General features: G+C 69.3%; 1 protein-coding gene across 1 annotated transcript; it reads left to right on the top strand.

Moving 5' to 3' along the window:
• Positions 1 to 949: 949 nt before the first annotated feature.
• Positions 950 to 21,866, top strand: AKT1 (AKT serine/threonine kinase 1). The gene is made up of 14 exons (XM_058740466.1): positions 950 to 1,088; positions 3,601 to 3,740; positions 13,046 to 13,174; positions 15,725 to 15,836; positions 16,015 to 16,162; positions 16,288 to 16,419; positions 16,496 to 16,561; positions 18,020 to 18,088; positions 18,437 to 18,562; positions 18,633 to 18,761; positions 18,854 to 19,068; positions 19,618 to 19,705; positions 21,200 to 21,302; positions 21,549 to 21,866. Exons 2-14 carry the CDS (start codon positions 3,695 to 3,697, stop codon positions 21,626 to 21,628), a joined length of 1,443 nt encoding a protein of 480 aa, XP_058596449.1. The 5' UTR covers positions 950 to 1,088; positions 3,601 to 3,694; the 3' UTR covers positions 21,629 to 21,866.
• The last annotated feature ends 1,605 nt before the right edge of the window (positions 21,867 to 23,471 follow it).

Here is a 23,471-nt window from a genome sequence, read left to right as displayed (position 1 = left end):
ACAGCCCTTCTCTGGAGTCTGACCCCCACCCAGCCCCCCACTCTGGGCGTCTGTGTCCGGCTCAGGGCAGGCGGCTCCCGCCAGGTGGATGCCCCTCCACGGGTCCCTGGCGCCGTGGTCTCCCTCTGTGGCCCTGGGAAGTCTCCCGCCTGCTTTTGTAGCCAAGCCGTCAGTGTCTGTCTGCATTCCGGTCAAGGCCCTAGTGAGCCCCCTCTCCAGCAATGGAGGGCCCTGCGGGGGGCCAAGGGAGTCCTCCGGCACAGGGATCGATGACCCCTGTCTCCCTAGCCTTCCCTCTCCTGTCTGCCTTCCAGCCTGCCCTCCAGGACCCCTCAAAGCTGACCCCCACCAGCCTCCCGCAAGCAGCGCCCCGCCCCCACCTGCAGGGGACCGCTAGCTTGCCAGGCTCCTCGGATCACGCCTTTTAGGGTCACCCGGGCTGCTCCCTCCCCGGCCCCCAGCTCGGAGCTGCCCACCAGGGGTGGGGGTGGGGGGGCTGGGGGCACGTTTTGAAAGGGACACTAACCTGCCCCGCCCCCACGCCACGGAGGCAGAAGCGCGGGGTTCGTCCCGGACCGGCCCTCCCCGCGCGCTCGGGGTGGAACCGGGCCGGGAAGCGAGGGCGCGCCGGACTCGCCGGGAAACCGAGGCCGGGGAGCACGCGGCCGGGGGACAGTGGGCGGCCCGCCCCGCGCCGCGCGCTCCCGGCGCCGCGCCCTCGTCCCCCGGCCGCGCCGGGGGCGCCCCGGGCGGCGGAGGCGGATGTGGGCGGGCGGCCGGGCGGGGCGGCGCGGGGCGGGGAGAGGGCGGGCCGGCGGCGGCGGCGGCGGCGGCGGCGGCGGCGGCGGGACCGAGCGCGGCGGGCGGGCGGCCGGCCCAGCGCAGCCAGCGCAGCAGCGCAGCCGGAGGACGCGAGCCGGCGGCCGCCACGAGCTCCGGGCCCGGCGGCGCACGAGGCCCGCCCAGCAGCGCCCGCCCGCCGCCGCCTCCAGCCCGGCCCCGCCCGGCGCGCGCGCGGGGATGCCGAGCGGCGGGCGCCGGAGGCCCCGGCCCGGCTAGGCCCGCGCTCGGCCCGGACGCGGCGCCCGGTGAGTCCCCCCGCCCCCCGCCCCGCGCGCGCGCCGCCCGCCGCCGGGGCCCGGATTTCCTCCCGCGGCCCGGCGCTTTGTTCCCGGCCGGCGGGGCCCGGGGCGCGGGCCGCGCGCGGCCGGGGTGGAGGAGCGGAGCAGGAAGTGGCCGAGCGCGGCCTGGGCGGGGAGGGCGCGGGCCCGGCCGGCGGCGGCGGCGGCGGCGGCGGCGGCGGCGGCGGGGGTGCGGGCCGCGGCCCCGGCCTCCCTCATGACCTTGGGGAAGCGGCCGGGGCCGGGGCCGGCGCGCGGGGAGGGGAGGCGAGGCCGGCCGGCCGGCCGCGGTGCCCAGGAGGTCCTCAGGGGCCGCTCGGAAAGGCTCGCTCCAGCCCTCCTTCAAGTTTGTGGGTGGGCCTTGGGAAGGAGACCTCGTTTGCCCCGAGACGAAAAGTTGTACGCGATGGCGAGGTGCCCGGGCCGGCCCTCCTGGGCCCCGCAACTGCTTTCTGACCTGGGTGGGCTTTGGAGGTGCTGCCCACCCTCCCTGGCCGGGGCCCCGGTGGGCGCCTGGGGCTGGGCCCCCAGATTGGGGGAAGGTGGGGTAGCTGGTGAAGTGGTCGGTGAGCAGGCCGGGTTCCTCTGAGGACCGACTTGGTGGGCAGGTCACCACAGGGCCCCGCAGCCCGGCTGCCCGCTAGCCTTGACTGCTCTGAGCCCCTGGCCCGAGTGCAGGGCGGGGTGCACCCGTGGGGCTTGGTTCTGCCTCCCCCAACTGAACGTGCAGTTCATAGACCGGTGTTTGGAGAGAGAGTGAGGGGGCCCTTTAAGAGCACGGCAATGTTTTGGTTAGTTGTGACTTAAATAATACCAGCAGTGACACACTTTTACGGTAAAGGCGCTCACGGCCCGGTGGGAAACGGCCCTGCACCCGGAGACAGCCCAGGCGCCGGCTTGGTGTGTACGTTTCCGTGCAGATGCACAGCCCCTGTGTGTGCACAGATATATTTTTACACACGGGGCTCGACAGCTGTCTGACTCTGTCAGCAGCAGGCCCTGATTAGGCCAGGGTGGGGGCGGGGGACATCCAGAGGTCTTTGGGTCCAGCCCTCTGCCTCCAGGCCACACCCACTTGTGTCACCAGAGGGGGTCCCCCCCCCCCCCCCCCCCCGTCAGGAGTGCTGTGCAGGGGCTCAGAACCCTGTCCTTGGAGGTATCTTCAGTCTTGCTTCCTGTCGCTGCCGGTGCCCTGTTGCGCACGTTGGGCACCGTGTGTCTTCCCTGGCCTGGCATTAGACGCAGGCAGGGGGGTCTTCCGGTTCTTCTAAATTTAGCCTGAGACTGTCAGTGCCAGGCAACCTCCTCTGGGTCCCAGTCCCCTGCCTCAGGAGGCCAGTAAGGTCGAGGGAGAATGTCTATGCAGCTGTAGGTGAACCCATGCTGGGCTCCATTCCAGAGGTCCTCAGGGGTCTTCCTGGCCTGGGGGTCCCAGAGAGGAGTGTCTCTGGGCCTGCCCTCTGGAGGGCTAGCCCAGGACTGCTCATGGGAAGACTGCTCTTTCCCAGAATGATGTGTGAGCTGGGTTTTGAGGGATGCCTAGGAGCTCGTCCAGCCGGGAGTGATGGGGATGGTCGCTCGGGTTCAGTGGCCGAAGTATGTCCAAGAGAAGGCTGCTCGTGGCCACTGCGGGCGCCAGGGCCTCTGCGTTTGTGCAGGCACCCCCGTCTGTTACCTCCTGAATGCTGTAATTATGGGTCTGTAACCACCCTGGACTGGGTGCTTCTCACAGACAGGACCCATCTGAACCTCTCTTTGTCCCCAGCGCCGAGCCTGGCAAAACCAGGGATGCCTAGTACATGTTGGCCGAATGAATGAACCAGATTCAGACCAGCAGGGGTGCTGTGGTTTAGAAGGGCCTGGGGTTTCTTGAGGGGAGGTTTTTCTTATGTCGCCTCGGAGGGCTCTGGGTTCTCATTTGCGCCAGCCGCCTGGTCTCCTGGCCCTACTTTCTTCACACTTGAATTTCTTTTCTCTCCTAGGCTGGGGCAAGAAGGAGGAGCCCGGGGGGCCCTATGGGTGGGAACAGGGGCACCCTCGCCAGGGGCTTGGGGAGGCCAAGCAGCTTAGAGCAGAGCAGTCAGAGGGCCTGCCTGGAGGAGGTGGCCTCTGCTGGGTTGGCAGCTTAGGGAGGCTGGAGTATGCCAGGAGTGCCTTTTGGGGGCCGGGGTGTAGGCCGGGGCATCAAGCTCCGAGGGCCTGGGCTCAGGTACCAGGGGGATTGCAGCCCAGGCGGAGGGGAGGCCCGGCCCCAGGGGACTGGGCGCCTGTCTGGTGTCGTGGCAGAACCATGCGCCCGGGGGGTGGGGGTGGGGGGATGCGGCAGTGGCTCAGAAGGCCATGAGGGGGGGCAGGCCACATGGGAGGGTGGGCCCCGACTGGGACCCTAGGTGCGGCGGGCTCCCTGGCCTCACTGTGGGGTTGGAGGAGTGGGCCCGGGCCGGACACAACCTCACACACTTCCCTTTGACTCTTCCAGAGGCTGGGTGCACTGGCTGGGCTCGGGGAGACCCTGCTGAGACGGGACGGTGAGCGGCACCCCGGCTGGCCCAGCCCTACCGGATCAGGGCACCATGAACGACGTGGCCATCGTGAAGGAGGGTTGGCTGCACAAGAGAGGTCAGTGCCCTCGGGGGCTGGGCCTGGGGCAGGGGTCCCTCGGGTGGCGTGGAGCCCGTGTGGGCCGGCCAGCACGGTGGCTGCCTGGCTGGGTCCCTCAGGCGGGAGAGGCACCGCCGCCTCCCTCCCTGCTTTCCTGGAAGGCAGTGAGGACACTGGGGCCCGTCCAAGGCCTGGCTCGCTGGCGGCCCGGGGCGCTGCCCGAGGGCTCCTGAGGGCAGGGCAGTGTTACTTGGCCTGGCCCAGTGCCCGCCTCAGGCCTGGGCTGTGGGGTGGGGTGGGGGTGGGGGATGGGGGGGCTCCGCACCAACCAGGGGCCCGGCCCCGGTGTGTTTGGGCTGGACCTGTGAGCCGTCCGAGCCCAGCGCCCGTCCAGCCTCTGCTGTCCGCGTGCTCAGGGCCCTGCGCCCAGGGAGGGGCTTGGCGGGTCCCGGTGTGACGGGACGTGTGGCCTTGGCCCCTCGCCCCGCAGCCCCCTGCCCCGCAGCCCTCGGTGACTCGGGGGTGGGGCGTGGGGCGTGGACAGGCTTCATGTTTAGGTGTCCCCCGGGAAGTCACTCCCTCCTGCCCCAGGGCGGGGATTAGCAGCCGCCCCCTTCCTCTTCCTCTAGACTTGTTCCTTCCCAAGGCTTTGGTGATCCCCGCTAGCTGGTTAGCCTCCCCTCACGGGTGCCCTCCGGCCGATGGCGTGAGGGTTCCCCCTCCCCACCCCAGGATCCCACAGGCTGTTGGCAGGGGGAGCCTCGGACATGGGGAGCAGACGGGGAGGTATGCTAAGGCGACCGGCCGCAGGCTGGGTTTCGTGGGATGCGCGGGAGCCCCCAGGAGAGCAGGCTGGGAAGCAGTGGGGCCTGGAGCAGCAGAGAACGGGGGTCAGGGGCTGCGGAGGGGCTCGAAGCACAGGGTCCAGGATGTGGTCAGCCGTGTGCTGTCAGGGCTGGCTTTGGTGGCTGCGGGGAGGACGGCACCCTGGGCCTCGAGACGGAGGCAAGGAGGCCCCCGGGGCCCCGTGGTCCGTGGGGAGCCCTTCCGCCTGGCTTCTCCCAAGAACCCCCCGCACGCACCTGCCTTCTCCGTCCCCGCCCCCAGTGCTCACCTGCTGCCATCCCCGGCCTGCTCCCTGTGTCCTGTGCCTGGAGCCCCGTCACCAGGCCGGGCTCCGTCTGCCTCACCTGACAGCCCTGTCCTTCACCCTTCACCGGCCTTTCTTTCCTCCGCGCCTGGCCGCAGCATGGGAACACGGTCCCCTACCTGAACCAGCAGCGAACAGTTGTTGACTGACTGTTAGATTAAGATACTCCTGGCCCTGTTGCTGGGACGTCCCCCAGCCGGGCTGGAGCAGGGGCGCCTCTCTGACCCCTGGGTGAATTTCAGGTTGCCCCTCAGGGCACGTGCCTTCTGAAGGGGCGGGAGGTTGCGGTATCGGGCCGGGGGGGGGGGGGGCAGGGAACGGCCCGGTGGACTCTAGGGGGCCCCCAGTCTGGGCACAGCCAGCCTCAGCAGCCTCACTGGGAGAGAGGGTCCGTGCTCCCTCCGGGAGGTGGGCATCCTGCTGGGGGGAGTGACCTCTGGGCTGTTTCCTGGGTGTCCTCATACTGTGTACTCTGGGCAGAGAAGCCACAGAGGACAGTGGGGAGTCCAGCCTGCGTGGGGATGCCCGGGTTTGAGTTCCAGCCCTGCGCTGACCTGTTCTGGGGTCCAGGCGAGCCCTCCAGGCCTCAGGGTCCCAGTGTGTCCAGTGGGGAGCCCGTCCCCGGGAGACTGAGTTCAAGCTGCTGACAGCTCAGAGGGTGGCTGGGAGGCAGGCTGGGCCGGCAGGGATGGTGGGCAGACGGGCGGCCCCAGAAACGGGTGGCTTCCCGACCGAGAGCCGGACATCTGGACGTGCGGACAGCCCGAGAGATAAGCAGACACCCCAGCTCTAGGTGGAGCCCCCAAGCAGTGGGCAGCTGAGCCCACGAGCCCCCAGCGCTGATGGCTGGAGCCGGGCTCAGCACCGCTCAAAAACTTGTACACTCTCTTGATTCTTAAAGGCTGACGGTTTTTGAAAACGAGGCCTGCTCCAGGATGTAGGTCTGGCTGAGCTTGGCCTGTGGCCTCTGGTTTTGTCTTCAGACCGCTCTGTGCTGAGGCCACGGCCTGTCTGTGCAGCTGTTTTGGGACATCCCTGCCCGGTGGCCTCACTCTTGGAGCCCAAGCTGTGGGCTCTGTCCACCCGGCCAGGCTTGTGGTTGTTTTCCTGGGTGTCCCTGACCCACAGGCAGGCCAGCTGGACCAGGAGAGGGGAGGAAGGCAGTGAGGAGCTGGGCCACGGAGGCAGGAGGGGGCTCTGGGCCGGGGTGGGCGGCCCTGGGGACCCTTCTGCTCGCGCAGGCCGGTTCCTGGCCGGGAGGGTCTGGCCCAGAAGCGTGCTCGGCAGTCCTCAGCGGAGCACAGCCTGGCCCCCGGGGGTGGAGGGGTGGGATGAGGAGAGCCGGCCCTGAGGTCTGCGAGCACATGTGCCCAGCGCACGGGGTGCGGTCGTGTCTCCCTGCCCTCTCGCCCCCAGGGATGGTGCCGGCCGCGGCCCCGAGTTCGCGGAGCTTGGCAGGTCTGGTCCCTGCCCGTCTCCCGCCCTGTTGTGCCCCAGCCCTGAGCCCTTTCCCAGCAGGGATCCGGCCCTGTTTCCAGGCCGAGGTGGTCCGAGGCGTCCTGGTGGAGGTGGGCTCCTGGGCCGGTGGTTTCTCCCACCTCCTCTCCCTCGGTGGCAACTAGGTCCTGTCTCCCACCGTGGCCATGGCCGTTCCCCGTGTCTCACGTGTGGCTCTGATGAGGAGACCATGGTTTCCCCTTGCTGACACAGTCCCCTACGCCATCGCTGGTCCTGGGGTGCCCCTGGGGGGGCTCCCCTTTGAAGGAGGCAGCGGCTTTGCTAGGCAGACACCAGAGGACCGGCCTGTGGGCCTGCTGAACGCACTTCTGAGCGCAGACCTCTGGGGTTTCCTGTGAAGGCCCCGTACTGTTGCCTGCGCACGGGTGCCACCAGGGCAAGGGGCTCAGGAGGACCGCCAACGGTGGGTGTCGCTCCCCTTACCCTGTGCCTCGGGCTAGAGGGCAGGGCTGCCCTGGGCCTCCTGGGCCTCAGTTTCCCTGGCCGTCAGGTGAAGGGCGGCCCCAGTTCCTGTACAGGTCACACCGATGTGGCTATGGCTTCCGTCCCAGCAGCCCCTTGGTCCGCGAGGCCGACCGCGCAATGCCTTGTGTCTGTGAGGGTCCGGAACTGCCCCTGGGACAGGTCAGGGCAGGGTGGCCGGGCCTGGGGGCGAGGGCAGGTGCCTAGGAGGGAGGGCCCCGAAGTGTGCTCCAGGGCCGCTGGGCCTGGCGTGTGGCCGTGGCCGCCATCGGTGGGGCTGTTTCCTGTTTTGTGAGCGTGTTGGGTTCTCCCTGTAGAACAAACAGCAGAAGAGGAAGCTGGGGCGATGCGTGGGGGGTGAGGGGTCACTGCCCTCCTGGCCCTGGGTCCCTTGGCCCTTGCTGGTGGCCCCAGCGGATGGCTGTCCCATGGTGAGCCAGGCGCCGGGCAGGGGCGGAGGACGTGGGAGTCACGAGCCGGGGAGGGGTGAGGGGCCACAGGGTAGGCTCTGCTCCCTCCAGCCGGCCCTGGGTAGCACGTTGTGCAGGGGAGAGGGTCCCGAGCCCCCTGCCCAGACCCCCACCGGCCAGTGGCTCTCCGCAGAGGCCAGGCTCGGTTGCATCAGGCCGGGTTCCTAGAAGTGCTGTGGGCTGGCGCGGGGTGGGAGCTGGCCCGGCCACTGCTGGCGTCCCTCCTGCCCAGGCACACCCAGCCGGGCTCAGGGCCAGCACCCTCCCCGCGGGCCCTCCCGTAACTGGAGCCCGTGGCTGTGGCTCCGTGCCTGCTCCCCAGGGCCACCCCACGGTGGGCACATGCCCACTGTTCCTGCCCACTCGACGTGCCCGGTCCCTGCTTGGCGGCCCCCTGGGCAGGCCCCCCGGCCAGATCTGGCCCCGGACAGGCCGGCAGAGGTTCCTGGGGTTCCAGGCTGGGGTGGGCCGGTCGGGTGAGCCACGGGCCAGACCCGGGAGCCCTGCCTGGCCGAGCCCTCGCCTCCTCTCTCCTGCCTTCAGGTGTGTTTCTTTAACCATAAGAAATACTAGACCCGTATTTCGGGGGTGTTGCAGTCGACGGCCGGGTTTGGGAGGGGTTCCTTCTGATAACCCCGGGTGCTTGACCTAGATCTCCGGGCTCTGGATTCGGGTCCACAGATCCCCAGGTGGGCCCCAAGACCGCAGGCCTGTCTCCCCAGGCCTGCGGCCCAAGGTGCCAGCAGATAGGAGTGAAGCTGGTGGACTGATGGGTGGGGGGCTGCCCCCTGGACCGTCCAGCCCCCTGGGATGCTTGTTCGTGGAGGCGGGGCTGTGGCTGCCCCCTCACCCTCACCCAACCAGGTCTCTGAAGCCCAGCCTCCCCGAACCCCACTGTGGTGAGGCCAGGCGCACGTCGGACGGAGCGGGCAGGTGAGGCAGGTGACCAGCCGCCGGCTCGTGGAGGGAGACTGAGAACAGGCGGTGGGGAGGCCCACGCAGCCCCAGGCTGGAGCCGGGAGTGAGCAGGGCCATGGCAGATGGCGCCTGGGCAGTGGGGCTGTGGCCTTATCTGGGGGCGCTGAATAAGCACCCAGGGGTCTCTGGGCTGCCTGGGACAGGAGACCAGAAGCGAGACAGTGGGTGTGGGCAGGGGGCCCCGGGACCAGGGCAGGGGTCGTGGGGACTAAGCCACGTGGAGACGTCCCAGGGGGAGCTGGGACGTGTGGCGGGCAAGCTGGGACTAAGGGGTGGCCCCTCTGGCCTGCGTGGGGGTGGGTGCTCGGTGCCCAGGAGGAGGTGGGGTTTGCAAGGACGAGGACGTCTGGGCTGAGATGGTCGGCAGGCGGCTGCACCTGGGGTGGGGTGGGATGTGCTGGTCGGTGAGGGGCGCCGTCCCGGGCGCTGTATTGACGCGGCAGGCAGGGCCCGAGCAGCCCCCGGCACCGTCCCCCGTGTTCTGAGTCGACCTGTGTGCACTGGGCCGTGACTTTGGGACCTGCCTGCTTGATGGCAGAACCAGAGACCTGTGGGGAGGTCGGCAGGTGTCATGCAGCGAGCCTAGCCTGGGCCGCAGGACCGGGGTCTCCGTTCACCGTCTGTGACCTTCCTCGGGCCTCGGGTGCCCTGGGAGCTAGCGGGCACGTCACTCCCTGCCCTCCCTGCCTGCCAGGTGGGCCTTCTGGGAGGGCTGGGTGGGATCGTGGGGGAGGGCCCGGCGAGGCTCAGGGGCCATGGGGGGGGGGGGAGCGTCTGCCCTCCACGTGTCACCCCTCTGCTGGGCGGGGGGCGGATGCCTCCTCTCATTCAGCCGTGCCCCTGGCCGGACCCCGTGAATGCTGGGCAAGGCTCAGTCTCAGGAAGCAGGTCGGTGCCCCGCAGCCCCGCCTGAGCGAGGGTGTGACACTGCCCGGCCCTGGCGCTCCTTCCTGGGGGCTCCCGGACCCTCAGGGTCAGCCTGTGGCCTAGCATCCTGCTGGTGGGACAGGGACGCAGGGACCGCAGCTTGTGCACAGGCAGAGGCCTGGCAGGCCGGCCCCCCCGCCAGATGACCCACGCCGGGTGCCCGCCCGCTGCCTGCCCCCTTCCCGGTGGGCGGCGACGGATGGGCCGCCGTCAGCAGGGCTGTTTGCTCACTGTGCTGGAGAAGGTAAATGGACGCCCGGCAGCTGTCGGCCTGCGATGGATGTGCTGGCGGCAGGGGACCGCACGGTCGCCGCTGTCAGCTGGCGCCCGCTCCCCGGGCCTGCTGGGGCTCGCTTTGGTGTGGAGAAGCAGCCCGGTGCCGCCTGGCGCCCTGCCAGCCGCCGCCGCCCCCGCAGCAAAGTGTTTATCCGGCAGTTTCCCCGAGAACCGGAGGCTTGGAGGGAAGGTTCGCGGGGCTCGGGCGTGGTGGCTGAGTGGGCCGGGGCCTGGCAGCACGGTGGGGCGGGGGGAGCTCCGGGGCGCCAGGCCCGGGCTGCGCCGTGACTCCCCGCGTGCCCACAGCGTGGGTCCCAGCCCCCAGGTCCGCTGCCTGGGGCGCCCCGATCGTGACGTGGCTCAGGACCCACAGCCGGGAAGCACGGAGGGGACAGGCCCTCAGCCTCTACCCATCTCGTCTCCAGCTCCTGGCGGTACGGCCCCGGTGGGGTGACTTGGGCTACAGGAGGTCAGGAGCTTCCGGCATCTTCCTGGAGATGAGCCAGCCCCAAGATGAGCAGGGCTATTAGAAGGGCCCTCCTAGTGGAGGAGGCACGGGGACACCACGGCGGCCGGTGCCAGGAGCTGAGGGTCGCTTAGAGGCGCAGGAGGAGGTGGGGGGAACCTGGCTGAGACTGCGTGTCCCCCTCCGCCCACCACCCCAGCCAGGATGCCTAGGGCCCTCCCTGGGGGTGGACCGGCCGCGAGTGAAGGGCTGGGGGGAGCATGGGTCCCCTTCTCTGGTGGCAGGCGGGGCAGGGTCTCTGAGGGCCAGTGTGGGTCTCTCCCCCACCCCAGCCCAGAGCTGGGCTTCTGAGAGAACCCTGCCCGTCCCACCTGCCTCCCAATTTTGCCATGGCTCCTGTTTTCTGGCTGCAGGGGTGGGGGCCCTCATGGCCAGGCTGCCCAGCTGTGCGGAGGGGACCCTGAGGCTGGCCCCCAGGACTGTGAGGACGCCCCACGTGGGCCTTGGTCAAGTGTCTGCCTGTAGTGGGGTGGGTGGGTGGGGAGCCCCTCCGGGAGACCCGGGCTGTGGCCGTGAGTGGCAGGGACCAGCGGTGCACTGCACGGCTTCCCGGAGGTCACCCTGGCTGTGGGCAGGCATTTGTCCCTGGGGCAGTGGTGGGGACCCCCATTTAGGGAGCAGTGACCTGAAGGGCAGACTCAGGCCTCCCTGTTCGTCACCCGCCCGTGCCTGTGCCCGGAGTGAAGGCTCCTAGGTTCCCACCGCCAGCAGCAGCCGGCGAGTGTCTGTCCCCACCCCAGCCCCCGTGGCCCTAGTCCTGTGGCTGAGGACGGGGGTGGCTGTGTTCCCCCTTCGTTACATCCTGTGTCACCCCAGCCTCCTCGGGAGTGAGCAGGGCTCCGGCCCCCCATCTGCCTGGGCCGGTCGTCTGGCCCGAATCCTGTGTGGGCTGAACTCACTCGGATGCAGGCCACAGCCCAGGACGAAGTCAGCACTGCCTCGGCCCCCAGGTGGCCGCCTGGCTGCACGCGGCCGGGCAGAGAAGGGTCCCTGTGTCTCAGAGCCTTGGCCCCAGCCTCCCCTGCCTCCCCAAGGGCTCTGTGGGCAGGGCTGCCCAGGCGAGGGGCCAAGCGAAGCCGCCTTCCCTGGCCCTCCCGTCCCACCCATGTGTCCTGTGGCTCTAGGGCTCAGCCACGTGGGGCGCGGCAGGGGAGCAGCTGGGGGCCGACCGTGGCCCCCGCTTCAGCGCCCTGGGTCAGGGGGCTGCTGGAGGGTCCAGTGGAACCACTGCCTGTTCTCCCGGGCCCCTGCCCAGGGCTCATGCAGACTGGGGGCCTGTCCCTCAGCCTCTTCCCCGCCAGGGCCGCTCCCTTGCCGCCCCACCCCCCCGCCCCCCCGCCCCGCGCCCCAGGGCTGGATCGTAGAACCTTCCTGGGCCCGGAGTGGACCAGGTGCAGGGTCAGGTGGCCAGGGTGAGTCCCGGTGGCACCCCCTGTTTTGGGAATCCTGCGGCCCGGCGGGGAAACTGAGGCCCAGCCTGGCGTGTGGGCGCTGCCGAGCAGGTGTGCACGTGCCGACCGCGTGCACAGGGTGCGGGGCCGGGCGCGGTGGGGGCTGGCAGCAGTTGGTGAATCAAGATGGATTTTCGGGGCTGCGCGGGCGAGGCGCTCATCACTCTCCCCGCTCAGTTAGCGTCCCGGGGAGCGGCAGCTGGCGGGATGAGCGACACTCCATCAGGGGCCGACAGCTCCAGCCTGGCGCGCAGGCGGGTGGGAGCGAGCGGCCCGGGACGGCGCGGGTGGGGGGCTGCGCACAGCCCCCGGCGCCCCGTCTGCTCGTGCCCACCCGCTGCCCCGGCGGGAGGCCCGGCGGAGCCGCGTGGGCGGGCGGGGTCCCCAGCGGTCGGTCGGAAGCAGCGGGTCCGAAGGGGGACGACCCCAGCCTTCCACGGCCCCAGGCGGGGGCTCCGCAGAACCGGATGCGGTTGGGGCAGAGGGCGGGCCGCTGGCCCTCACGGGGGTCCTCGCCCTGACGGTGGGGGCGGGCCTGGAGGTGACGCCCCGCCCCCCGTCGTGTGCAGCGGAGAGAGGGCTGGGTCACACCCGGAGGCCCCTGGCCTGGAGGCTGGGCAGCGGGGATGGGGGAGGAGCACACTGGGAGCTGCCGGGTCCTGGGTGGGGCCCAGAGCTTGGGGACCCCAGCCCCCTCCCCACCTGCTGCCTAGTGGCCCTTCTGACAAAGCCATTGTCTAATTAGTAAGTTTTCTATCGTCGTTCAAACTCCTTGCTCGGCAAAATGTAAATGAAACGCTCTTTTTTCTGGGTGTCAGAATGAAAAATGACAGTCGCTGGAATGGCACAGAGGACATCTGCTTTGGCTCTTAAGTGCGGTTGCCTGCTTATGGCTGATGTGGCAAAGCTTGGGGGGAAACTTCCCGGAGCACCTGGGTGGCCCACGGGTGGGACGCGGTCGAGGGTGGCGGGTCTCAGCCTGCCGACCGCACGGACGCCTCCTGGGTCCGGCTTCCCCGTGGTGCCCAAGACTGTGCTCTGGGCCCCTGGGCAGGGCACGTGGTCACGTGGGCGGTGAGGGGCTGCGGGGGCCGTGCTGCATAAGGGCCCTTGGTCCTACTTGCTGTCCCCTGAATGCTGGGTGCCAGGCTCCTTCCTGTGGGCCAGGGAGGGGCCGGCTCTGGCGGGCGGTCCACTTGCCGTTGTGATGGCAGTAACAGTGTGGCCGACACCTGGCGGGACCAAGCGGGTGGGGGGAGCTCTTAGCCCTGAAGTGCTGGTGGGTGGCTGTAGCTGTGTGTGCTGGGGACCTCCTGGCCTGGCGGCGCCTCCTCCAGAAAGGCCCCCTGGATCGGGCCGGCCTCTCGTTAGCTGTGCCCCTTCCCCCACGTCCAGGTTCCCTTTCCGACATGGGGGCCGGCTCTCGGTCATGTCCCCGAGTCACGGCGTCCCGGGTGCACCTGTTCTGGCACAACCAGCTGCGAGCCTGCCACAGGGACGGGGCACCCGGGGGGCCTGGGGACGGGGCCCGGCGGCCTCGGCCCTCACCGAGCACACGTCCGCAGGGGAATACATCAAGACCTGGCGGCCCCGGTACTTCCTCCTCAAGAACGACGGCACCTTCATCGGCTACAAGGAGCGGCCACAGGACGTGGAGCAGAGAGAGTCCCCGCTCAACAACTTCTCTGTGGCGCGTGAGTGTGCCCGCGGCCACCCTGGGGTGGAACCGGGGAGGGCGGAACAGTGCCCAGCAGCCCCCAGGCTCGGGTCCCCTGGGCCTCTGCGTTTGGGACCAGCAGCTGCCAGGGGCCAGGCTGGGCGGTGCTGGCTTTGCATCGCCTTGGGAACTGGTTAGTGGATGCTTCCGGCTGCCGGGAGGTCTTCGTGCGGAGGCCCAAGGCTGGAGACCCCAGACCTGTTTGGGGCACTCTGGCTCTGGGGGACAGAGCCCCCGCCCGGGACAGCCGGCTGGCTGGAGGCCAGCTGGCGCTCACCAGGGTCTCTCCACAAAGCCTCTGGGCGGGGACCCTTAGCTTCCGGGAGCCTCTGTCACCCCTAGGAAGAGCCCTCAGAGGCCTGGGCCCCGCAGTGGTTTCCTTCCACCCTCAGCAGGGGTGGGGTCGGCAGGCACAGCACAGCCGGCTGCGGCGTCCGGCAGAGCTGGACGAACCGGGACCTCTTCGAACCGTGTGGCCGCGGCCTCATCCCGCACCTGTGAGGGGGAGACCCGGGCCTGGAGAGGGGCTGCTGAGCCAGGCAGGCCTTCCTGTGGGGTCTCTGTTTCCACCCCGGAACCTGGCTCTGCCTTGGGGCCAACCCAGGACCCAGGCCGGGTGGGGGGCTGGGAAATGAGGGATGGGCTCATCAACCGGCCGACCTCCTGGGTTCCTCTTGGGACGCCATCAGGGGTACTGAGTGCAGTGCCCACCGAGGGGTCTGCCCCCCTCCCCCGGGCTTCTTCATACACCCCGTCTCTGGCCGGCTCTGTCTTCATTCAGCCTGGGAGCCTGGGGCTACCCCACGTCACCTGGTGCAGGTTCTGGGGTCTCAGGAGGAGGAAGCACAGGCTGATGGGGAGGGACTCGTGGCTTCCGCGCCTGTGGGTATGGCGGGGGGGAGGGGGTGTTCTGGCACCTTGGCTGTCCTGCCCACCTTCCGGGGTGCCCGGCCCTGTGCTGCAGGGACAAGGGGCATGGCCAGCACACCCCACCCCCAGGGCTTCTGTCGGGCAGTCGCTGCCTTTCCGTCCTCCAGCCTGGGGGTCTCCCAGGGGGGCTTTACCACGACCTGGGTCCGGTGAGTCCCGCCTCTCCATCCTCAGGCTCCACAAAGCAGCTGTGAGAGTAGGAGCCCTGGGGTGAAGGGAGACCAGGGAGACAGGCGCCGCTGTCCCCTGCAGCCTGGTGGCCATGCAGGGGACCTTACTGCAGTGCCTCTGGGCTCCCCCCAGCGCCTCCTTGTTTGGGGCCAGGTGGGGCTTCAGGAAGGAGGCCTGGCTGGGGTGGGGCCGGGTGCCACCGTGCTGGCAGGGGCATGAGGGGCCCCCAGGAATGTTCTGTACAGGCGGAGCGTGGGGGGATTGAGGGGGACTCTGCAGAGGCGCACAGGAGGTAGGCACCCTCCAGAGGGCTGCCTGAGCAGAGCGGGAGGTACTCGGGCCTCGAAACCGGGCCGCGGTCCAGCTGGAGCGCCAGCCAAGGAGCAGAGCCGCACGGGACAGGGGCTCATCCTTGGGGAGGGGTTCCGGGGCTGGGGAGACCGGTGGTCTCCGATGGGCGAGTGGGGGGTGGGTGTCAGCACCGAGGAGACCGCCACGGGATTTTCCAGCCCCCACCCCTGTGTCAACACAGGCCACCGTCCCCACGAGGCTGGCCCCAAGCCCCTCCTGGCACCCGGCCCTGGTTTACCTCTTGCTTACACTCTGCTGAGCCCAACCAGGGGCCCTCGAGGCTGCCGGGGCACAGGCACCGGAATGTCGGAAGCCCCTTCGCAGGCCCCGAAACCCATCTCCACTCCCACAGACTGAGCTGGCATGGCCTGGGATCTCTCAGCACCCCCTACTGGTTCCCACCCCTCTGGGGGGTTGGTGCATCCCCACAGCCCCTCTGCTCCCGGTGCGCGCATGCCCCAGGTGTAGGTCTGGGTGCTCCCAGTGTGTGGGTGCTCCCGGTGTGCGTCCGGGATCCCTCTGGGGGGTGGTGGTGGGGTGTCGCCACTGTCGGGTGGCTGGGTACGGTCCGAGCAGCCTCCAGGGAGGGTCATCTGCCGGGACAGGCGGCCCCTGAAGGGTGAGTCGGCACCAGCCTCTGCCCTGGGGTTGGCCCCGCTTGGAGGGGCAGGGGGCTGGCAGTCATGGCTGGGAAATGGCGGGAGGTTCCTGCTCCGAGGCCAGCTGCCTGCCCTCCCGGGGACATACTCCCCACCCTCTGTCCAGTCGAGTGGTGTCCTGGCGCGCCACACAGGCTCAGCGACCAAATGGCCAGGGGAGACGGCCCGGGGCTGAGGAGACCCAGCCTCAGCCCGCCCTGCAGGGGCGCGTCTCCCGGCCGGAGCACGGCGTCTGGGCTGGGACAGGGGTCCCGGCTCCGTTTTGCGGTCAGGGAAGCCAGAGCATGGAGCGGGGATGGGACGGGACTTCCCAGGACCCGGTGCGGGGGGGGGGAGGGCCTGGGGGGGCGGGGCAGGGGGGCTGTGTGGGGCGGGGGGTGTGCAGAGGGACACTCACGTGCCAGCCCCGCCCCCAGAGTGTCAGCTGATGAAGACGGAGCGGCCCAGGCCCAACACCTTCATCATCCGCTGCCTGCAGTGGACCACGGTCATCGAGCGCACCTTCCACGTGGAGACCCCCGAGGAGCGGTGCGGGACGGACACGCGGGGGGGGGCGGGGGGGGGCGGGGGGGGCCTTGCTCCCCAGCGCTCCCGTGCCCTCCTCAGGCCCCTGGTGGGGTGGATGCGCCAGCCTGCGGGGGGCCAGGCCTCGGTGTCCCCCAGCATCTGGGCCTGGAGCACGGGGCCTCACCCGGCCGCCCTGCAGGGAGGAGTGGACCACCGCCATCCAGACGGTGGCCGACGGGCTCAAGAGGCAGGAGGAGGAAATGATGGACTTCCGGTCGGGCTCGCCCAGCGACAACTCGGGGGCCGAGGAGATGGAGGTGTCCCTGGCCAAGCCCAAGCACCGCGTGGTGAGGCACCCACCCCCCCCACGGGCAGCACGGTGGGGGACGGTGAGGGGCAGGGACGCAGGACCCCCGGAGGGCCGGGCCCCCATGCGGCCCCTGACCCCGGGCACCGGCCCGCCGCCCCGCAGACCATGAACGAGTTTGAGTACCTGAAGCTGCTGGGGAAAGGCACGTTCGGGAAGGTGATCCTGGTGAAGGAGAAGGCCACGGGTCGCTACTACGCCATGAAGATCCTCAAGAAGGAGGTCATCGTGGCCAAGGTAGGGCGCAGGGCCGGGTGGCCTGGGGGCGGGCGGCGGGCGGCGGGCGGGCGGCTCACCTGGCCCTGTCTTCCAGGATGAGGTGGCCCACACGCTCACAGAGAACCGCGTTCTCCAGAACTCTCGGCACCCTTTCCTGACGGTGAGTCCCGGAGGCGCGAGCTGTCTGCGTGAAGTCCCCCGCCCCCGGCCTGAGGGACCCTCGTACCTTTCTCCCCACAGACCCCGGGCTTCTGTGCTTCAGGATTCAGGCCCGTGGGGGCGGGGGGGGCGGGGAGGGGGAGGTGCTGTTTGCTGCCCCTGCTGTGCACAACAGGGTGGGTGACCCTGTCTTCCCTCTGCTCTGCCTGAGGCCCCGGGAGGGCCCAACCCCCCCCCCCCCCCCCCCACCCCTGCATGCTGACCCTCCTGCACACAACCTTCTAGCTGTTTCCCCTTTGAGGCTCTGGTCAGGAGGGTCTCTGTCCCCCAGGGAGGTTCTTGGCCCAGGAGGGGTGTATGGAAGCTCTTAGAGAGCATCGAGAATGAATTAGAAGTTGTTTCCTGGCCGAGCCACCCAGGAAGGTGTGGGCGAGCTGGTCAGCAGTGCAGTGGACGGACAGGCTGCCGTTCACCTGGGGGGTCAGGACCAGGCCAGGCACCACTCGGGCTCGTCTGGGGACCCCCCCAGGCCCGGTCACCTTCCGCCCAGCACGGCGTCCCCAGCCCAGGCGCTGCCTGACCCAAAGCGGCGGCAAAGCAGAGAAGCCCCTTCCCTCCAGTTCGTGCTCCTTCAAACGTTTCCTTGCGAGGCGTGACCGGCCGGCCCCTGTGGGGGTCTTACCTCGTCTCGCTCGCCGCTCTTCCTCTTCCCCAGGCTTTGTGCCCTGCCCTCCCCCGCCCCCCACACGCCCCTTGTCACAGGTGACGGAACTTAGGCCACGCACACTGGCTCCCCTCCCGCGGCTCCCCACGGGATAGGGCTTGGGACCTGGAGAGTTGGGGACAGTGGCCTCGTGGCACAAGGTCTGGAGCTGGTCTCCTGGCCTGTGTTTCCTGTGAACGGGGCTCATCCCTGGCCGCCGGGTGAGACCCAGGGTCTGTCCCTCGTGGGGAAGACTTGGTCCTCCAGGCCTTTCCTTTTAAAGCAAGGCAGGAGGGGCGCCTGGGTGGCTCAGTCAGTTTGGCGTCTGACTTCGGCTCAGGTCATGATATCATGGTTTGTGGGTTCGAGCCCCGCATTGGGCTCTGTGCTGATGGCTCGGAGCCTGGAGCCTGCTTCGGCTTCTGTGTCTCCCTCTCTCTGCCCCTCCCCTGCTCATGCTCTGTCTCTCTCTGTCTCAAAAATATGTTAAAAAACATTAAAAAAATTAAAAAAAAATAAGCAAGGCAGGAAGGGGGTGCCAGGGTGGTGGGGAGGAGCCTCTCCGCCACCGTCCTGCTTCCCATGTTCGTGGCCTGGAGCTCCACGGCCCTGTAGGGAGGCCTCCACATGTGCACCGGAACCTGCTGGCCCCTACCCTGCCCGAGATCCGACCCGGAGCCCGCGCCTTCTTCAAGCACGGCTGGTGGGCGTCAGGGGTCCCGCAGGGCCACGGTACCAGCTCTGCCTTCCCCGTAGGCCCTGAAGTACTCCTTCCAGACCCACGACCGTCTCTGCTTCGTCATGGAGTATGCCAACGGGGGCGAGGTAGGCCGGCCTTCCGTGAGCCTTGGGCCACGTTCCCCGGCACAGGGACGATGCCCTGCCTCCCCCCAGTCCCAGCACCACCCCCCCTCCGTGTGTCGGGGTCTTGCCCCGTGGACGATGCCAACCCCCCCCCCCCGCCGTGTGTCGGGGTCTTGCCCCGTGGATGATGCCAACCCCCCCCCCCCCCCCCGCCGTGTGTCGGGGTCTTGCCCCGTGGACGGTATCCACCCCCCCAGCCCCCCCCCCCGCCGTGTGTCGGGGTCTTGCCCCGTGGACGGTGCCCCCCACCCCCGGCCCCGAGCGCTGCGGTCTCGCTCTGGGACCCTGACTGCGGCCCTCGTCCCCCAGCTCTTCTTCCACCTGTCCCGGGAGCGGGTCTTCCCCGAGGACCGTGCGCGCTTCTACGGCGCCGAGATCGTGTCCGCCCTGGACTACCTGCACTCCGAGAAGAACGTGGTCTACCGTGACCTCAAGGTGGGTGGGTGTGAGCAGGCGGGGCCGCGGTGGGGGCAGGGCTGGCGCTGACCCGGAGGCCACCCCGCAGCTGGAGAACCTCATGCTGGACAAGGACGGGCACATCAAGATCACCGACTTCGGCCTGTGCAAGGAGGGCATCAAGGACGGTGCCACCATGAAGACCTTCTGTGGGACGCCCGAGTACCTGGCCCCCGAGGTGCGCGCCCGCCGCGCCCGCCCCCCGCCCCCCGCCCCCCGGTGACCCAGGACCCCTGGGCGGCCCGTGACCCTGTGCCCTGCGCCCCCCAGGTGCTGGAGGACAACGACTACGGCCGCGCGGTCGACTGGTGGGGGCTGGGCGTGGTCATGTACGAGATGCTGTGCGGCCGCCTGCCCTTCTACAACCAGGACCACGAGAAGCTCTTCGAGCTCATCCTCATGGAGGAGCTCCGCTTCCCGCGCACGCTCAGCCCCGAGGCCAAGTCCCTGCTGTCGGGGCTGCTCAAAAAGGACCCTAAGCAGAGGTGAGCCCCCGGCCCCGGGGCCGGCAGGGTGCCGGCGAGCCGCCCCGTCCCCCTGCTTCCCCTAGGAGCAGCTGGGCGCCTCCCGGGCCACGTGGCTGACCTGCGGCGCCCTCCACCGGGGCTGGCCGGGGCCGGACGGGCACCTGCGCCCGGACCGCGCAGCCTCCACACGTGCTCAGGAAGACCCCACCCGGTGTGCTGCACCTCCCTCTTCCTCCGGCCCCACCGCCCCGGGGCTGCGCCGTCAGCTGGCACTGTCCCCCCAGCCCACCCCCGGGACCGAGCTGTCCCCCTCACACGATCTCCCTGCTCCCTTGAGACCGTGCTGCCCCACCCCCCACCATCCCCCACCACCCGGGACCAGGCCGTCCCACTCGCTGTGCCCCACCCCCCCCCACCCCTCCCAGGATCACGCCGACCCTCCTGTACTGTCCCCCGACCCCCAGGGACCCCAGCGTCCAGTACAGTCAGGCATCCCAGCCTCACCCAGCAGGAGGAGGGGCCCCGTGCCAGCGGGCAGCGTGAGGCACTGACCAGTCTCCTCCGCAGGCTGGGAGGGGGCGCCGAGGACGCCAAGGAGATCATGCAGCACCGCTTTTTCGCCAGCATCGTGTGGCAGGACGTGTACGAGAAGAAGGTGTGTGGGGGCCTGGCGCACGGCCCCCATCCCCGCGCCCCCTCCCCGGGCGCGCAGGGTCTGCGCCGCGGGATTTCCTCCTGAACGCTGTTCAGGTCCCCCTCCTGGCCCCCTGGAAGGAGCCGTGTGCACGGACTCCTGGAACACGGTGCCCCGTCAGGTGGGGGCACCAGGCCTTTTCCAGCCCCGCCGCTAAAGGCTGGCCTTTGCTCTCCCAGTGCCCCCAGTTATCTGACCTCAGACTCTCCTGCTGCAGGGAGAGCCCTACCCACCCTCTGAGCATGCAAACTGGGGGGAAACACAGGCCTGTGTGGCACATGGGAGGTCTCCCGGGAGCCAGGCAACTGCTTCCTGCACACATCCCTCTGTCCCCCGCCCCCAGGGACTTGGGAGCGCCGGGCCCTGGCCCAGGCCGGCGGGGTGGCCCGGCAGGCTCAAGAAGGCCATGCTAGGGCGTGCTGGGCGCCCTGTCTCCGAACACACTTCCCGCTGGTTTCCATCGCACCCTCCCCCTGTAGGCCCGTCACAGGCCACACGCCCTGCCTCGAGCAGAGACCCTGCTAGCTCATGAGGGCCAGCCCTGGTGTCCTGCGGGGGGGGGGGAGGGGGGTGCTGGCCTGCAGGGCCCTCCTCCCACATGCACACCCCCTACAGTTACCTGTGCGTCCTCTGTCACGGGGAGGCCACTCTGCAGCCTGACTTAGCCAGCTGCACTGTGGCCTGGAGCGCACGTGAGGCCAGCCAGGCCCCGCGCTCGGGTGGGAAGCCTGGAGGGCGAGGCCCCAGCAGGGACGTGCGCAGGAAGGCCTGGCCTCAACTCCTGGTGGGAAGTTGGGCAGGGCGGGTCCTGGGAGCCCTCTGGGTTTGGGGGCAGGTCAAGTTCACTTTGTGCCCCGGGGCACCTGGCTGGGGCTGGCACGGGCACGTGGCGCTGCCTGGCTGCGCCCTGGGTTCCCTCCCAGGGCTGCGGTGGGCTCTTTGGACCACTGCGCGGGAATACTACCCGCTGGCCCAGGGGGCTCCAGGGATGGGGGGGCCGGGATTGTCCCTCTATCAGGAACGATCAGAGTGGGGCCGCGGGCAGCTGGGCCCCATGGCCATGGTCAGGAAGGGGTGCGTGTGGCCCCTGGGGATGGGGCTCTGGGGCTGGGAGCCCACCGGTGTTCCATGGTGTCCTTGTTCACCCCTTTCCCGCGTCCGAAGAAAGCTACAAAAAGAGAAGAAAACCGGACTTGTCTCCTTCCACCTGGGGGTACTAGGGTCCCGCAGAACTGGTCACCTGCCGGGGCCTGCTGTGAACAGGGCCCGGCCTGCCCTTGTGGGGGGGCAGGTCCGCAGGGCCCGGGCCACCGCCCTCCCCTGTGGCTCCTTGCTGCAGCCCCGTCCTCGGTCTCACGCTGCCTGGAGACACGAAACCCTTCCTGGGGGCGGCCCCTGGGGGGCAGTGCAGAACGGGGTCTGTAACTTGCCTCTCCCCCCCCTTGCCCCCCGCAGCTCAGTCCGCCCTTCAAGCCCCAGGTCACCTCAGAGACGGACACCAGGTATTTTGATGAGGAGTTCACGGCCCAGATGATCACCATCACGCCCCCCGACCAAGGTGAGGGATGCCCCACCCCCGCCAACCCCCAAGTCTGTTTTCTCCCTTCTCTTCAAACCGAAGAAGTTAGCGGCTGCCCCTGGCAGAGAGGCCCACAGGGTTCACCGGACAGGTCCCTCTGGAGGGTGGCGATGGGGGCGGGAGGGCACCGTCCCTGTTCCTGGCATCAAGAGGGTCCTTTTCCCCAGCGCATGGTGGCCGCGATCCCGGCCCTGGGGTCTGAGCGTGCCGCCCACCCACCCACAGGCGACAGCGTGGAGGGCGAGGACAGCGAGCGGAGGCCCCACTTCCCACAGTTCTCCTACTCCGCCAGCGGCACGGCCTGAGGAGGCCAGCAGCGGACTCCCGACGCCGGCTTCAGGGGACGGGGAGGAAGCCTCGCGGACAATCCGATCCCTAGTTCGTGTTGTGTCCGAGGGGAACCGCCTCGGAGCGCGGTGGGAAGGCCTTCGTGCTGCGGGAGGGGCGGCCCGCCTGGGAGGGATGGGGTCCTGCGGGTCTTTCTAATTTATTTCGTCTAGCTCTCCAGACGTGGCCTTGGCCTTCAGAACAATTAGACTCACATAGGAAATGGTCGAGGACTTCTGCAGCCACGTGCAATTGGGGGCCCGGGAGGGCTCTGTCCCCGGCCCCTCCGTCCCTCCAGCCAGCGGTCCCTGGCTGCCACCTGTCTCGGCCCAGCCCCTGGGACCCCAGAAGCGCCCGGCGGTGACGCGCTGGCCCGGTTCCCTCGGCGTCCTGGCGGGGAGCTGCTCTTGAGTGGGGCCGGGGTGGGGGCAGGGGCAGGGGCAGGGGCCGGGGCCGGGGCCGGGGCCGGGGCCGGGGCCGGGGCAGGCAGGCAGGGCTCAGCCGGAGGCTGAGAACGAGGTTGCGATCTGTTGCTGTGTAACACGCTATCACATGCATTTGGGGTTTTTTCATCTTAGTGACAAGAAAGCCCCTCCCTCCCGCCCTCTTTTCCCTTTGGGGCACCTCAACGGTGTCCCCAGGTAGCACTCTTCTGTTGAGAAGCTTCACTGTCCCGCCACACGCCCCACGCCCTCTGGAGGGGCCTTCAGCGCGCCCTCTGTGCCTCCGGGCCGGACTCCGCGCTGCACGGGGGCGCTTTTTACATTCAACTTTACTATTTTTACTATTATGAGACTTTCCCTCCAAATTCTTCAATAAACACTGCTTTTCAACTTTGTGGCTTGTTCTGGTGGGTGGCGGGCGGCAGAGCGTGTGGGCTGGCCCACGTGTGCGTGGGGAGCACCCAGCCTCCTCCCCGCCGCCCCCGCCCCGGCTCCCCCTCCCTGCAGGACCTCCGGGGCAGGGAATCCACATCCCCAGCCGCTTCAGCCCCTCACAGCACATCTGGGATCCCCGGGTCGAGGGGCGCGGGCGGCCCCCGGTGGCCGCCAGCTCCCAGCCGAGGAGCCGGCTGCCCGGCAAGGAACGGAACAGGGCAGGGCTGCAGGGCGCCTGGGGTCCTCGGCCTCATCTCCCGTGGATTCAAGCCTGCGGGTGTGGCCGGGCCGCCGGGACACGTGTAGGTCCTGGTGCGTGGGCCTGGCGAAGGGGGAGAGAGCACCTCCCTGTCCAGAGTCCACGGTGACCCCGGCGGGGCGGCCGTCCCCTTCTGCCGGGGGCACGTCTGGAGCAGCCCCCAGTAATGCCTCACCACCTCCGTCTGCACAGGCCACGGGGCACAACACAAGGGCTTGTCTGGGGACCCACACACACACCAGACATCACGTCCTAAGCGGTAAGAGACACGCAGCTGGTGTGCGTATGGACACATGCGTCAGACCAGCCCGGGGCGCTGCTGGTGGGGATGTGCGAGGACGGGGCTGCTGAGAACAGCACGGCGGCTCAAGAGATCGGGCCCGGCAACCCCGCCTCCGGGTCCGTCCCCGAAAGGACTGAACACAGGTACTTTCACCCGTGTTCACTGCATGATTTGCAGTAGCCAGACCGTCACGGAACCCGAGTGTCCGTCTGTGGACACGGGGAAGCGAAGCATGGTCTGTCCGTGCACAGGATTATTACTCAGCCTTAAGGGCATCTTGGCTCCTGCCACAGCACGGACGGGCCTCGAGGACGTGTCGCCGAGCACAACAGCCCAGTCCCCGAAGGACCCACACAGTGTGGCCACTCACACGAGGTCCCCAGAGGAGTCAGATTCACAAA

Source organism: Neofelis nebulosa, chromosome 7 (assembly GCF_028018385.1).
Source record: "Neofelis nebulosa isolate mNeoNeb1 chromosome 7, mNeoNeb1.pri, whole genome shotgun sequence".
Taxonomy (NCBI): Eukaryota; Metazoa; Chordata; class Mammalia; order Carnivora; family Felidae; genus Neofelis; species Neofelis nebulosa.
The sequence above is the reverse complement of the archived record's forward strand: the minus strand, read 5'-3'. Positions and strand labels throughout refer to the sequence as shown.